Source organism: Carassius carassius, chromosome 25 (genome assembly GCF_963082965.1).
Source record: "Carassius carassius chromosome 25, fCarCar2.1, whole genome shotgun sequence".
Taxonomy (NCBI): Eukaryota; Metazoa; Chordata; class Actinopteri; order Cypriniformes; family Cyprinidae; genus Carassius; species Carassius carassius.
The window spans coordinates 12,886,291-12,903,753 of NC_081779.1; the positions used below are offsets into that span (position 1 = coordinate 12,886,291).

The 17,463-nt window shown below is 37.1% G+C and overlaps 1 protein-coding gene across 5 annotated transcripts in view; it reads left to right on the forward strand.

Moving 5' to 3' along the window:
- The window catches only part of LOC132104209 (CUB and sushi domain-containing protein 3-like), a 435,094-nt gene that overhangs the window by 274,053 nt on the left and 143,578 nt on the right, over positions 1–17,463 (forward strand). For all 5 annotated transcript variants that reach the window (XM_059509502.1, XM_059509503.1, XM_059509504.1 and 2 more), the window contains 4 exons: positions 91–279; positions 1,311–1,427; positions 1,970–2,185; positions 2,578–2,766. In XM_059509502.1, coding sequence (XP_059365485.1) covers positions 91–279; positions 1,311–1,427; positions 1,970–2,185; positions 2,578–2,766 — 711 coding nt within the window. The remainder of the gene's footprint in view (positions 1–90; positions 280–1,310; positions 1,428–1,969; positions 2,186–2,577; positions 2,767–17,463) is intronic.

The following is a 17,463-nucleotide window of genomic DNA, read 5'->3' on the forward strand; positions in this document are numbered from 1 at the left end:
AACTTTTGTTAATGTAGAGCACCAGCATGCAGTAAATAATTGAAACGCTCTCAAAATACTTCTGAGTTTCGCCTGTCTATCTATTCCTAGGCGTTACGGTAGATGCCTACTCATGCCTGGATCCAGGGATTCCAGTCAATGGTCTTCGTTACGGTCAGGACTTCTCCATCGGCTCCACTGTGTCTTTCGGCTGTGACTCGGGTTACCGCCTCAGCCATGAAGAGCCATTGGTCTGTGAAAAGAATCACTGGTGGAGCCACCCGCTACCCACCTGTGACGGTTGGTCTCCTTAGACCTTCATAGTAAAAGAAGAGTTGTTAAACCTAGAGACCTACTGATCAATGAAACTGTTCGTAAAAGAAAAAAGATGTGGTGTTGATTAACATATCGAATAAATAAAAGGTTCAGAGTTAGTGACAAAAAGGGCTTAATAGACCATAGTACTAGAGCAAGACAGCGCTAAACGGCAGGCTTGTGTTGGCAATGAAACTTCTGCTCAACCCTGCATGAAAGATGTTACCTGTGCCTTACCCCGTCAGAGCTCCTTAGGCTGCCTGTCCTTCGGCTATTTGATTACATTCTTTTGCTTTGCCTTCTCTAAGGCAGCTAAACTGAAACAGTGTGATTCAATGCAAGGCCATTAGCCCATCGCTGAGGAGGACTCTGAGAGGCAATTTGCTGTGAAGGCTGCTTCTGCTGATAGGAACTGATGCGCTCACCAGATTAGACATCCAGGGGCACTTTTTACTGCACACAGTCATCTCACTTCCATGGGCTCTAAATGCAGCATACATTAGAGACATGCACCTGCCTGTACTGCTCTCTCAGGTAGCAAAGGTCTGTCTGGTACTGTAGATCCTTCTTACACTGAGCACCATGCAGCGTTTAAGAAAAAAAAAATAGTACTATCAAAAATCAAGCATGCATTGTAAGAGGTGAGCGAGATGATATGAAGTTTTTAACCAATTTGAGTGTTTTCCTGTTCCAAGAAATAGCTCAGGTGGTTATAAAAGTCAAACTTTGTTTGTTTATTATTATTATACAAGCAGAATTTTTTCCTGCTCCATAAAGTGGTTTTGAAAACGGGTAGTTGGATGGATGGAATTGTACAATGCATATGAAGTTTCTGTAACAAGGAAGGACACAAATGTTAATTCACCTTTGACATGTTAACTGATAATCCCAGTAAATGAGCTGATAGAACAATTAAATAATTTATGGTTATATATGGTTCCATTTGCATGTATTGAATTTAATTGAAGGGTATTTTAAGTAAGTACCTTACTCCCTGTGCTCCCTTACTCCTTTAGCACTCTGCGGGGGTGATGTTCGAGGACCGGGAGGCACCATCCTATCCCCGGGATACCCTGAGGTCTACCCCAGCTCCCTTAACTGCACCTGGACTGTGGAGGTTAGCCATGGCAAAGGTAAAGCAGCAACTGATATACCTTAAGCTGCAATTTGTTACCTATTAATTGAAAGTTATTTCTTTTTGACAGGCCAAATACTAAAGAATATCATACAAATTGATAACTGGATGAAAAGTGAGATTTTATCACATACTCTAGCTAGAGCCAGCCGTAGGTACAAACTGTCATGAATACAGATTTAGATACTCGTCCATGCCCTACTCTGAAATATCATTATACAACCTTTGAGTTCAGAATAATGAAAGATCCTTTGAATTTTAATTTCCCATGGCTACTAATGTATATCAATTTTGAAGGCCATTATATTTAGTGGACAGATCAGTTGGAACTAAAAATAGACTTTTCTCTTTCTAACACAAAGGCAAAAAAGGGTCAGTATCGAATTTTTCTTTTTTCTACGTGACCTCAGCCAAGGGCCATTGCTTAAATTCACAAGGCCTAAGAAGAAAGTTGTAATGAATAGACTCCCCTTCTCCTGGGTCTAATGAGCTATATGAGTAGGTTGGTTCATTTGTGCATTGCTCTTGTTTCACCAATAGGCGTTCAGTTCAGCTTTAACACCTTCCACCTGGAGGATCATCATGACTACCTCCTCATCACGGAGAATGGGAGTTTTGTTCAGCCACTCGCCCGCCTCACAGGTGCAGAGCTGCCCTCGCCCATCAACGCAGGGCTCTATGGCAACTTCAAGGCCCAGCTCCGCTTCATATCTGATTTTTCCATCTCCTACGAAGGTTTCAACATCACATTTTCAGGTGAGGGATGTCCTGAGAATAGCCTCTCTGAAGGGCACAGGGACAGTAGTTGAGTCCTCTTACAATTTATACAGTATTTACTGAATCAAGCTACTTTTCTACCTATTGTGTAAACGTGGATATTTTTCAAAAATCGTAATGAAACTGGCAATGGAGAAAAAAAAGATTTTATATTAAAAACAGAAAAAATATGAATTAATAAAATTAAATATTTTTTTTTTGATGAAACAATAAAAATATAAAGTAAAATGTATTTTTAAAAAAGAGGCTTAATTAAAATCTGAACAAGAAAAGACAAAAACAAAAACAATTTTCATGTTCATTATGTTTACCCCAAACCCCTATTATACATTACTTTTAATGTGTAATCTTTCAAATTCTGTTTTCCCCAGAATACAGTCTGGAGCCATGTGAGGATCCAGGAGTGCCACATTTTGGGCGCCGTAATGGTTACAGCTTTGGCATTGGAGATACTCTTACATTCTCTTGCAATATGGGCTACCGCCTGGAGGGAGCACCAGAAATCATTTGCCTGGGAGGGGGTCGGCGCATGTGGAGCGCACCTCTGCCAAGGTGTGTTGGTACGTTGTCAGCTGTTTTAATTCATTTAAACTTTTATTCTCTTGATTCATTACCAAATGGCACACCACATGGACATATTGCTGATTCTGAAGAAAGATAGCGCTGACTTGTTCACTTTGACTGTAAAAAAAGTAAATAATTTAAAGCAACAGTTCACCTATAAAGGAAAAGTCTGTCATTATTTACTATATATATATATATATATATATATATATAATATATTTTATATATATAATATCCTAGCCATTATTTTCAATATAATGCAGGTGAATGAAGACTAAGGCTTTCACAATAAAAATAATATTAAAAAAGGAATAATATGAATAATATGAAATATTTTAATAATACACAATAAAAAAAAGCTAAATATATAATTAGAAACACAATTTTTGGACAAAGTCATACAGGGTGAAATGAGGGTGGGTGAGTGAATGATGAGCTTCTGTCCGACCATGGTCACATTCTTTAGTTGGCTAAGTCGAGCCTAATTATTATTGGTTCCTGCTGTTTCCCTGGAAACACACAGAGAGTCATCGTGTTGCCGTGCAGAGGGGTCACGTTTCCATTTTGGTTCCCAGAGCTAATAAGCTCCAGGACAGGAGCGGTTTGCCACGCCAAACTTCCTTCACAGTTGCTTTCAGAATTCAGCTTGGCTAGCTCCTGCCGAGAGCATTTGAAGTGATTTAGTGCTGCTATTGTCATGTTTCAGTGTTTCTTGATTGTATCTCTCAGTGTATCTTGCTCACCAGCGTCAGTAAGTGACTCCTCGGCAATAAAGCATTCATCAGACGTAGACAGAATGGGCTGAAGCAGCATCAATTGGAAGTTAGCCATGCATGTCACAAGACAGGGGCATAAACAAAATAGCAATTATAATAATGGAGAATTTTCAGAGGTTTGCTAGTGTCTCTACACTTTTCTCTGGTCATGAGGGGTCACCGGACATTTTTAAAATTAATAAAAAAAAAAGAATAACTGCATATATCTTGGCTGTTTGTGTTAAAATGTATTTATATTGTTATACCCTCAACCAAGAGGTTGTGTCCCCACAATTCTCTTTTTTGTGTTGTATTATCCAGTGCTAGAAAACTAATCAGATCTGGTGATCAAGGATAACGTCCAAACAAAATTAGTACATCCAGTGGCAGATTTATGTATGGACTTCATGCTTCTTCTCAGAGGTGGCACGGGTCACCTACACAAAAAAAAGTACTCTTTTTTTTCACTCATTTGCTTTCACATCGATTAAGGCTGCTACCATATCAGAGTTTCAATACACAATTATCATGGCCAAAAGGATTCTAATAATATCATCAGATTCATCTTTAACTCTGTTTATTTTGTGTTTTCTGAAAGATGAGTGTAGGTAGACAGAGATACAGCTTGTAACCAAAACTATACAAAAGCGCGCAAAATAGTTGGAACTTCCTGCAGAGTGGAGAATCTAACACATTTATCTATTTACAAAATCCCCCCTCCCCCCGAATAAAACTCCCACACTGGCGTGCAAACTTTTTAAACTTGTCTCACTTTTCTTTTATCTCTTTATGGCACTTGTAGCTACACACTGCATTGTTGTGTTCTGCCTTTTTCTGGTGTATGACAGGTGGCAACCATCATTATATGCAATACCGCCACCTACAGTAGTGTAGTATGTTAGAGTGTCAACCAAATTATGCTGGAATATTTAAAATATTACTGTATGTGTAGTATATACATAATATCAATCTTTAAATTTAAAAATTCACAGTATGCTATATTGCAACACCCCAAAAATCAGTGATATCAAGTCACCATGTGGGTCGCTTAACCTTAATCTTTGCCACATTTTTCACTCCTGGTGAGTTTGCATCTTTGTACTGTAACACCTGGAGGAGCTGGGGGTATTTTTAGTTTTGTATTAAAACCATACCTTCCACTTGAGGGGAGGCAAAAAAAGGCAGTGTATCAATCAAAATCACTTGACAGTAACACAGGCCTCAGCTTTCCCTCCCATCTATCCCAACTATCGATTTAACATTGCAAAATCGGTTGGGGTGGGGCTATCTGTTTGGCCTGACCAATGACCGGCGAGGGTTCATTTACTTTTTTCAGTTGCATTTGTTGATACTGGTGGCACCAAAATTACACAGCCCAGCTTTAAAAATTTAAAGTTCCTCCAATATGTTTGCTTTAAACAGTAACCTCTCACAGATCTGTTCAAGGAGAAAAATGTTAAAGCCAATACAGAACTTGATTTCTTTAATCTATTCCTTAAAATGAATCTTTTCCACTGGTAAAATCTCCTGCAGCATCTGATCTTTCTCTTATAGTGCTATTAATCATATGAGGCTGACGTTTATGAGTTGAGCCAAGCTTGTTCAATGGGTTCCAATAAGAATTACATTATCTGATCACACATTACGCTTTTTCTCATTCAGAGACCACAGGCCATCTTTCCTGAATCATACTTACTGTTAAAATGAAGTTAATCGCTTAACTTGAGTGTTAACACATATTATGCAAGACAAGGTGCTGCTTGTGCATGGTTAAGATTATGTTATGATAAATCAGTATTACACCTCCATTTTAGCAGGCATGAGGTTTGAGATGTTAAGCACCTTGGGATTTGCTAGTAAAGCACTCACACAGCTGGTTTGTTTTATAGATATGATTTGTATAGATTAAATATGTCTATTTGTAGCGTGGTAATCACATTAAGTACTTTATGTGTAAAAGTTATATATTTGCCAGAGTTCCAGATGTTGTGAAACATGAAGATATCTGTATCTTTATATAACCTCAGGCAGTGGTCTAAACAATGAGAAGCTGCCCAAAAAGTCATAATGCAAATGCAGTGCTGTATAATGCATTCAGTGGTGATCATTCACTTCGAACAGATATCCAAGGCTAAAGTCCTAAGATGGATTTGTGTAAGTTTAACTGATTTGTATAGAGCTTTTCACACTACAGTTAGATTGAAAGACACTTTACAAAGATTGCTGCCTTACAAACCCTGCGGTAAGCAAGCAAAAGGCAACAGTGACACTTTCTTAAGAACTTCTAAGTACATGAAGAAGAAACCTTGGTAGGAACCAAGGGTTCAAGGTTAGCATAATCCCATCAGTCCCTGCTGGTTGATATTGTGATTGCATTATTTGGAACCAAAAAGTATGGAATTATATTCCGGACTTTATTCAAAAGGAATTGCAAATTGTATTTGCAATTGCGTTTTCAATTTGTGGATGCATAAAATGTGACATAATCCAAACGCAAATGCAAATCGCGCATTACCGTTTGCATTTTCGTTTAGGCGCACAGTGTCTGCCAAATTTCAAATGGAAATGCAAAGTCCGTTTGCAATTGTGTTTCCCATTTCTTACGAGCTGTGAGCCTGTCATATTTAAATAGCAATATTAATTACCACATTTGCCTTTTCACTCTCTCTGCACTGTGCATGTAAACTGCCAAAACTCAAATGGAATCGCAATTCCTTTTGCATTTGAATTTCCAATGTCTACATGGAAACCTGTCAATCAAGTGACAGGGGTGGGGCCATTTAATTGGGCGTGTTTGCATTGGGAAGTGACGTCACTCACAGTCGACGATAATAAAAGAGGCAATTGATATAATATTTAGTTTCATTTGTAATGACTGTACATATACACATTTCCCTGAACTAAGTACATTTCTGCTGCTATTATTATGTTTAAATGAAAAATGAAAGGAGGCAGTGGTATTTCATATCGTTTTTTGTTTTATTGTAAATATACAGTGAGGAAAATTGCAGTAGTCAAGGCGAGCTGACTGAAGTTATCAAGTACGCTGCTGTTTGCAGAATTACCAGACCAGCGTCCTCGCAGACATCACACGTACTCCCGAGTCGAATGCACAAAGTCTGAACTACCGAAGATGCAAGTCCGAAATCAGCGTACTTTGTATTGAGAAATGCACGCAGACCTACGTCACCAGTCTATTTGCCTAATCTTCCTGGTGTTACGGTTTAACTGGTTACCGTGTTATCTGGTGACCAACTTCCTGGTTCAGGTCTCTGCTGCAGATGTGCTGGAACGACAGCAGCAGACTCGGCGATTCTGAAAGCACAAACTGACGCGATATTAAGTGTTTAATAAACGCAGACTTGCTCATTGCATGATTCAGATATTCTTGTAAAGATTACAAGTTATTAGTGTGATCGCCCGTTTCGCGGCTGAAGTAAGTAGGATAAACAAAAAAATAAAGTATGTCTGTGTTGGAGCGGGTTACACGCGCTAAAAGACAGTGCGCCGCGCCGCGGCGCGAGACGAGAGTCACTAACCACCGTGCTAGTGATGGGCATTTCGGCTCTTTATGATAGATGCGAAAACAATTCTAATAAAATTATTAAATGAAACCATACTCACAATGTCTCACAATTTCTTTAAAAATGCATAGTTTTTTTAATGAAAAAAAGAATACTATTAAACATTTGCATTTAAATTACAACTTTTTAATGTATAGAAACAACAACATTACTTCACTAGCTTCACAGTTGGGTCCACAGTTCGCATATGCCGGTGTAGGTTGTGAGTAGAACCGGCTTTATGTGATATTTTCTTTTGGCAAATTCTACACTGTACTTTAACATTGCCTACATCATTAAAATGATTCCAAATGCTGCTGTGCTTCCGACTCATTTTCCTGCTTTTGTTTTGTTTTCACAGCTGTTGTGTTTTTCCCTCTCCTCCGAGTTTGACACTGTTTGTTTGTGATGGCTCGACCCTCCCTCATGCCGTATAATTGGTTGACACCTCTTGTATGATTGACAGGAATAGAATGTGAGGCTCTACAGACAGTTGAAACGAATACGTGCGCCTTTAGGCCTATATAATAATTTTTTTTTTCTTTGAATTAGTCAATTATTTTAAATAAAATAAAATGCATCCATTATTGCATTATTACATAATGATTTAATTTCTATAGGCTAATTTTTTTTTTAAATAGAGTCGGCTCTTCAGATATGCGAGTCAGCTCCCGTCGTTCACCTACAAGAGCCCGTCTCTTAGAGTCGGCTCATTCGCGAACGACCCATCACTACGAGCTACCGATCTACACCGAATCAGCTCCAGATCTCTCGTTTGAATACAGGACTCTCGGCGGCACATCGTGCAGCTGCTAAATCAAGGAAATGTGACCGTGTTATCTTGTGACCTGTGTTTACCTATTATGAAAATAAACCATAGCAGACCACTGACTACATTTGGATACATATGGTTCATGATGTTAAAGAACATTTCATAACGTCTCAGACAACTGTACATTTGTGGCTACTGTGGTTTAATTATAAACACTATCGATAACTCATATTTACGATAGTAAAACATGGTACATTTTAGTATGATCGAAGATACAAAAATTCTTCCAGAACAGACTTGTATATGTGCATTCCCAGAAGAGATGAGAAATGGATTCGTGTTCAGCACCACAAAAAGAACATAAAGTGTCAATATCAGGAAACATCTTTTTTTAAGTAAAGCTTAGGATAGAAAAGATGAAGTAATTTTTAAGACACATCCTTAACCTTATTGGTTATTAAGTATTTAGATGACAAAGTCCACACTAATTAATTAATAATTATGTATTACCGTCGACTGTGAGTGACATCACTTCCCAATGCAAACACGCCCAATAAAATGGCCCCACTCCTGTCACTTGATTGACAGGTTTCCGTGTAGACGTTGAAAATTCAAATGCAAATGGAATTGCGATTCCATTTGAGTTTTGGCAGTTTACATGCACAGTGCAGAGAGAGTGAAAAGGCAAATGTGGTAATTAATATTGTTATTTAAATATGACAGGCTCATAGCTCGTAAGATATGGGAAACACAATTGCAAATGGACTTTGCATTTCCATTTGAAATTTGGCAGACACTGTGCGTTCGCTTAAACGAAAATGCAAATGGTAATGCGCGATTTGCATTTGCGTTTGGATTATGTCATATTTTATGCGTCCACAAATTGAAAACGCAATTGCAAATACAATTTGCAATTCCTTTTGAATAATGTCCGGAATATCATTCCATAAAAAAAGCATTGTTCTTCATTGATGGTGAATAGCAATGTACTCTTTTAGAAATGTATTTATTTTTTTATGCAAGAAAAGATACATTGGTAATATTTTATTGTATTATACAAGAGGTTAACTTTGCCAAAAAAAAGTTTTACTTTTTCTTTTTTTTTTTTTTTTTACTTATGACATGGACTGTTATGTCTTGATCATTTGGATATAAATAGGAAAAAAATAATAATAATTTTGCCAGCTCAGAAAGGACCCAGTCATTGATTTTAAGATTTACTCATTTTTTGCTTATAAGTACTATAATAATTATAATGGCTACTAATAATTAGTACTCTGTGTCATGTAATAGCTGAATGTGACAGACACTGGTTATAGCTTTTTTTTTGGATGAGTTTTTGTGATGGCAGATGGTGTAAATATGTAGTGTTAATGGTAGATATTTTATGTAGTACTCGAAATAAGAAAATTGTTATTATAATAATTATTATTATTATTATTAATTTACTAGGGCTGAACAGGTGGAGTGTACATTTATTGTTTCCATGATCACATTTTTTTATTTCTCGAAAAAACAAAAAAAAACAATGCAGCATAGCTCAATCTAAACATGCTGCTTACCTCATAAAAATTATGCTTTAGAATGTGCCAGATTGCTGATTTGCATGCTGGTACATATTCATCATAGCCAATGGCACGGATTGATAAATCGTGTTTCTGAGGGGAGTTGCAGCTCAGTCACATGACTCTTAGTATTTGATGACATGCTTTATGAATGCATAATCGCCTTATCAATTATTCATGCAGAACCATCACTCATATCATTCGTAATTCATAATGTATTCTAAACTTTAATTGCAGCTGTGAAAAACTGTTCAATATGTTAATCCCCATCGATCTAGCTGGCAAAACTTTCATGACCGTTTCGTTTTCCACCATTTGTTCATTCCTTTTTCACTGGAGAGAAAGGTTTTATCATTAGCATAGATATTAAAACTGTATTTTAAGGCTTCTTTGTTGCAAACTATATCTTACAGGGCACGTCTTGTACATTTTTAATGCATTCAGCTTCAGTGCTTCTATTGTAAATGACAGGGAGAGACATTAACTGAATCCTCATGATTAAAGCACTTCTTGAGATTCTCAGTTGAAAATGGACTTCAACATCTTGTTCTGTCTTATAAAAGAAGTTTTGCACCAATGATACGGTGCTAATAGAGATATTAATATATATATATTTATTCCCCGAATGGATGAATATAGATGCAAACTCGAATGTATCATTCGTTCTTAATGTTTTATGTGTAATTCATGACTGTGCATTTTCCAAAGCTGTGAGAGACTGTGTATTGAGGTTTAAATTTGTGCCGTAAAAGAGATAAAAGCAGCTGCACTCTGTCTGGAGAAGGGCCTGTAGGTTTGTGCATTGCTGATGGAAAGAACCTACTAAAACTTGCGCAAACTGTAGTTATAGGATCACAATGTTTTTTGTATAATTGGAGCTAGCATACTAACGTGGCCACCAAAAGCCATAAATGATTTCAGTAATTTAGCCAAGTAAAAAAATATTATTGAATTGATAATTGTCATGCAGTAGAATGTTTTTCTGGGTTATATGTCCCAGATTCATTATCTTTTTGTAACATCCCACATATTTTCTAAATTAAAGCATTTCTTAAAAGTTTTGATGTTTGAATTCAGAACCCTTTTCCATACAGAGGTGTCCAAAAGTCTAAGGCAATGCTATTTATAATATAATAAAAATGTTTTAAAAAAAAAAAAAAAAAAAAAGAAGAAGAAGAATTAAAACTAAAGAAATATTTACAAATAAGAATTATTTAAGATTCAGCATTTGTTCCAGGTAACTAATTCAATAAGTTAATCACATTAACCCGTTTCACACATTAAACCTGGTAAATTACCATAAAATTACCAAATGCACATTTAACCCATTCAAGTGCACACACACAGTATTGAACACACACTCACCGAGAACACACACCCGGAGCAGTGGGGGGTCCGACTATCTAACCATTATGCCATCATCTGTCCAATTTGACAACATCTCTTTTGTTTTTGTTTTGTTTTTTGTAATTGGCGTAAGGGGATGATCACACAGAACTTAAAAACATGAGACACAATACAGGTTCTATAGTACACAATACATTGAGAAACAATTAAAAGCAGCAACACTTGCTGTGAACCAGTACCATCACTTACAGAACTTTATGGCTGCATTTACACTGGCACAAATAAATCAGATTTTTGTTCACATCTGACACAGATTAGAATTTGTTCCACACATTTAAACACAAAAATCCGCACAAGATCCGATTTTTTCGCACCCAATCTGAGCCACTTCCAAATGTGGATTTTAATCAGATACATAACCAATATCTGGACAACCTACGTCTAAACACACATATATGAATCCCGCAAAACCACCAATGTGAGGGCAACAGTTAAAAACGCAGGATTTTTTACTTTCTTACAGTGTCTTTCAATGTCAGTTGCCTGTCTCCTCTTCCTCTCTTTTGTCTTTTCAATACAACAGCCTCTTCATTGGACTCTTCCTCATCTCTCTGTGCAGTCCACAGAGAGAAGTGCACAGCTCTCCTCTAATCAGTATAATTGGTTTACAATGTCGTTAGAGTGAACTTTAGGCCTATCAAGCTTATGGAAAATGTCAATATTGCTCCCTTTAATATTCTGTCATCTGACAACGGGCTTGGGTAGCTGTGACTTCACTTTTGTGTCGGGCTCCCTGAGGGGTTTAGAATGGCAAAATCTCATCTCGTGCCGCATTAAGCAGTTTGGTTTTAATTTAGGAGTAAAAGGATAACAAAAGGATTTCCACTGATTATCGTCAAGTAAAAAAAATGTCTCTGCCAGCTTAATCCATCCTAGTGCTCAGTAAGGAATTGTGAGGAAAGCATGAATGGCTGTCTGTCTGTCTATCGTTCTATCTATCTATCCGTCCGTCCTTCAGTCTATATGTTGTTCTGTCCAACCGTTTGCATAAATTATTAAAAAATAGGTGTTTTCCAATGGGGCTTAATGCCATTCCTATTTGTGCTATGGGTTGACCTTGCTACATACTCCAACATAGAAAAATGTGAAGAACACAAGTATTTATTTGCATGTGTGATTGTGTGAGCCCTTTCCACTTACTCTGCAGACTCACACACAGAGGCACACCTCCTAACTGGTAAGTGAACAGGTGTGATGTGTTTGGAATTTAAATTGTGTTTCAGAATTCAGTTTACCTGATTATCTGTCAGGGAGGTTCGAGCTTCTGACCCACACAAACACTGCATTGCAGATTCATCAGTTTTGGTTTCCCTTCATTTTGGTTTCCTGTGGTTCAGAAGGTCATTTTCCATCATAAAGCAATTTCAGCACCGTTTCGCCAGCGTTGCTGCTGCATTTCAAATTGATTTGTTTTTTCCCAAACACCCCAATTTAAAATGTGTTTGTTTCCTACAAGGGGCCTGGTAAATATCGAAGTCCACTGATGAAACATCTAGTTATAACATAATGTCTAGTCATACCACCATTTTTTTTTTGCTGTTTACTCCAAGGATTAAGCTAGATTAACACAGAGCAACCAGGGAAAAAAGGTGAAACCCTTTGTTCAACCCTGTACCAAAGGATCATCATGCCTTGTAAACCATTTCTTACACTTGCCGTCTGAGTTGTCTGGCAACTGCACCACCAAATTACAAGAGAATTAAGCAGTGTGCACCCCATGATGTTTCGATGATGATAAATGCATAGATGAGTTAGAATACCATCTTGCACTTGAGGCTTTCCACTCACCACTATCTCATGAAAGAAACGGCAGCAAAATTGCATCTCTAGGCACTGAGCTGTATCAATGAGTTCATTATGTTATTGTGGCAGATGACACGCTGGATGGAAATACAAGTTATGATATATAGTACAAGAGCTTTCATTTTGCCTTTCATCATATAAGCCTTATGTTGCAAAGCTCCCATTGAGGAGATGTTGTGTAACTCATAAAGGTTAGAAGCATGTTCTGTTCAAGAGGTTTATAGCTGATATTTGTGAGTTTATCAAACATATGGATTTTAAGATATGAGTAATACAAATGCAAGGTGTTCATGTGAATACAGCTTTTCATAATTCATAATTCATTCCCCAATTCGCACACCTTCACTAACCTGCATCTCAGCACTTGTAAAAATTGCAGATGCACTTGTTTTACAGTCCAAACATAATTTTTAGAATATTTTCTTTTTAAATAGTTTTTATCTTCCTGAAAATATCTCTTTTTTTCTATGACTCTGATTAAGACTATGAATAACTTCTGTAACCAGATATTTTTCCTCTTTGTTTCCTACCTGTCTGATTATATCCTGTTTTATATTTCTATAATGATATTATCTTCAGGCTTGTGTAACACCAGAAATTACATTTAACATTAAATTTACTTCAATTAAATTGTAACAAAATAATTCTTAAAAATAAATTGAATTACTTGATACTTTCTGTAAGCTTGCTCACTTAAATCTTCATCACATTGTTGCCTGAATATAACAACTTTTTTGCCTACAATTTAGTGATTTATATTTTTTATTTCATTTGAAAGTATGAAATATCGTTTGTACTTTTTTTTCATACTCAGTCAAATGACATTTGAAACCATTTGCACCATTACAGTTTTGAAATCTTCTACATTTATTTACATTTTATTAGCAGTAATATGAAGATATTTTCTATAATCAGATCCATCTCAAAAGTTAGTTAGCCAAGTTAGTTAATGTGGGATTCAGGTTGCTCTTTTACGCATTTTTGCACATTTGCACAGCAGCGGTTTCTCAGTATTTGAGCTCATGGCAGTCTTTGCTCATGCGGCCATGGGCGGAAATGTCCACTTCTGTCTGAATGAGCCGTCTGAACAATCTGGACAATTTTTGTCTGTTTCCAAGCAAACCAAACAAGAGTCAGGCACGACAAGACAGAATGACAATAAATGCAAGCCAAACAGCAACATCTGATAGAGGTGGACATTTGTGTCTGGTGACTGTTGTCTGAACTCTAGTCCCCTGATTGAGCAGAGCCTTAACGTTGCAAGAAACCGATTGAAACGGCTTCAGTGGCTTACGTGAACACACCGAATCCTTTCTCTATACCCCACAAATGATGCTGTCACCAAAGGAAGTAAAGCCTCTTGTCTCTTTACCAGAAGCAGATCTTATCAGACTGGCCTTTCATGGTGCCAGGCAACTGGCTTAAAGAAAGAATCATTTTCCACTGGATTAGCAACAAAACACTTGTTTGCAATGGACATTTAGTATGCATGCATTAAATACTGCATATAAACCATTTGGTTGATTGATGAATGTTTTGTTTATAGTCTACAAGAGAATAGGGATTAGTGTAAGGCTCCACAATGCACTTCATTCATCGCGTAATTGTTTTAAATGAGACCATTTTTCTAAATTAACATATTTATCTTTTTCTAAGAGTATGTTACGTTCACTCTATCCAGCTGATTGTTGCTTATTATGGTATCCTATGAAAGAGAGTAATACTTGTAGACACTAGTGTTTGTTGTTGTCTATCTTTACACACACATTTTAAAATGTGTTTTCATTTATACAAATTTTATATATTGGCAGTAATTTAATATATAAAATAAATTTTTATATTATTATATTATATAATATATATTATTATATATTATATTAGTATAGGACCCCCTTGAAAATGAGTCAATGGGAAACACTAATATTATTTTATTTAGTTAGTTATTTTTTATTTGTTTTATTTTTTTGTAATCAATGACATCATATGTCTTGGTGGTACAGGGGTTTGTGATTATCACATGGACAATGAAGGACTGCGTATAATTCCTGGAGTAACATAAATTTAAACGATACTATAATTGAAAACTGCATATCTGTGTGTACCTCACTACAAATTTTGAAGGTGGCACACTCTTTATTTTGCCATTTGATTAAGCTGCCGTGTTCTGTATGACAATATCATCGCTCCATTAACAGCAGAATTGAAGTGCTCATTTGATGTGTGCAGGAGTGGCACACGGGGGACACTGCTGCTCTAGGCAACTGCCAATATCGCCTGTGCCAGAATCCACCGCTGAGTATCCTTCATTCTTTCCACAGATGTGTGTAATGATAGTTAAGTAGGCATAAAACCTGTCCTGTGTTTCTGTAAGTTCCCCAATGACTGAAGGTCTGTGCCAGGGGCAATTCTAGGATTTTAGTCTTAAGGGGGCTCAGATCCTGACCTGACCATGAGCTTATGTGGTTAAAAAGAAGAATTATTACGTTAAGTGTGAGAGATCACAAGTTTGAATCTCATTTGACTTCATTTTTTTCATGTATTTGAAATATCATGTATATGAGTAACAGTGGTAATTGTTTTTATTTTATATCTGTGACTTTACTGGAACGGAGAATGGAGTGTGACAGCTTTGCACGGTTCTAGGTGAAACATTGCCATCGGCTTATGACCGGGTCCATCAGTGACTAGAACAGGTGTGTTAAACTCAATTACTGGAGGGCCGGAGCCCTGCAGAGTTTAGATTCAACCTTAATTAAACACACATGATCCTACTAAACAAATCCTTCAGACTTATTTGAAAACTACATTGGAGCAGGCTTGGAAAAAAAATCTGCAGGGTTGGTTCACCCAGATAGCAAAATTATATCATTAATAACTTAACCTCATCTTGATCCAAACCCGTAAGACCTCCTTTTATCTTCAGAACACAGTTTAAGATATTTTAGATTTAGTCCAAGAGCTTTCAGTCCCTCCATTGAAGCTGTGTGTACGGTCTACTGTCCATGTCCAGAAAGTTAAGAAAAACATCCTCAAAATAGTCCATGTAACATCAGAGGGTCATAAAATACATTTTGGTCCAAAAATAGCAAAAACTATGACTTTATTCAGCATTGTCTTCTCTTCCTCGTCTGTTGTAAGAGAGAGTTCAAAACAAAGCAGTCTGGATATCCGGTTCGCGGACGAATCATTCGATGTAACCGGACTGAAGATGAACACCGAGTCGAGCCAGATAATGACTCGTTCACGAGTCAAGAACCGTTTCTGTCAGACGCGTCCGATTCGAGAACCGAGAAGCTGATGATACTGCGCATGTGTGATTCAGCGTGAAGCAGAACGGCACACAGAGTGTCTGAACCGAAATGATTCTTTTGGTGGTTGATTCTGAACTGATTCTGTGCTAATGTTATGAGCCCAGGTAAACCGAAGGCTTGAATCAAGGGCAATCATCGCAAATGACACCATTACGTCGAGCGCAAAAGAACCGGAGAACCGTTTTCTTCAACCGGTTTATTGAATCGAACTGTCCGAAAGAACTACTGGTGATCCGAAAACCGATGCAACCGGTTCTTGACTCGTGAACGAGTCAGTCTATTGTTCGTTATCTGGCTCGGCTCGTGTTCATCTTCAGTTCTCTCTTCACAGCAGTTCAGTCAGTGTACTGTTTGAGTAAATGAATTACTCCGGGATATTGAAGCGAACCGTTTAAAACGATTCAGTTCGATTTGGTGAACTGGTTCAAAAAGATCCGGTTACATCGAACGATTCGTTCGCGAACCGGATATCCAGACTGCTTTGTTTTGAACTCTCTCTCACAACAGACACGGAAGAGAAGACAATGCTGAATAAAGTCGTAGTTTTTGCTATTTTTGGACCAAAATGTATTTCCGATGCTTCAAAAAATTCTAACTGACCCTCTGATGTCACATGGACTACTTTGATGATGTTTTTCTTACCTTTCTGGACATGGACAGTATACCGTACACACAGCTTCAATGGAAGGACTGAGAGCTCTCGGACTAAATCCAAAATATCTTAAACTGTGTTTCAAAGATAAACAGAGGTCTTACGGGTTTGGAACAACATGAGGATAAGTTATTAATGACATTATTTTGATATCTGGGTGAACTAACCCTTTAAGGAGCTGAAAATAGACTGCGCCATAGACCAACTGAAATCTGGTCTAAAGTCTGGCGCAATGTTTTTTATTTGTTATTAAAGAGCATGTTAGGCGGCTCCGCAACACGCGTACACGCTCCTTATTAAACACAGGGACGCACAGCAGCACACAAACATGCCAAATATTACAAATTAAAGGATTGCAATGCATAATAATTTTTTGTAGGCTAATTAAATATATATATTTGCGTTTAGATCATTAAAATAGGGCCCTTTGACTAGAAAGAAGGAATTAAACGGACAGTTCAACGTGAAAAGAAAATTCTGTCATTTACTTACCCTTATGTTGGTCCAAACCTGACTTTTATTTTTTTTATGGAATACAAAAGAAGAAAATTTGAGGAATATTGGTAACCAAACAGTTTAGGTTACCTTTGACTTCCTTTGACTAACCATTCTTGGTAACACTTTATTACAATTCTCACTATTAACTAGTAGCTTATTAGCATGCATATTACTTGCATATTGGCTGTTTATTAGTACTTATTAGGCACATATTAATGCCTTATTCTGCGCGAGCATGTTCTAGATCCCTTTACCAGACCCCATACCTAAACTTAACAACTATCTACTAATTATTAGTAAGCAGCAAATTAGGAGTTTGTTGAGGAAAATCTTAGTTAATAGTGAATATCTGTTTTCTAATCTAAAG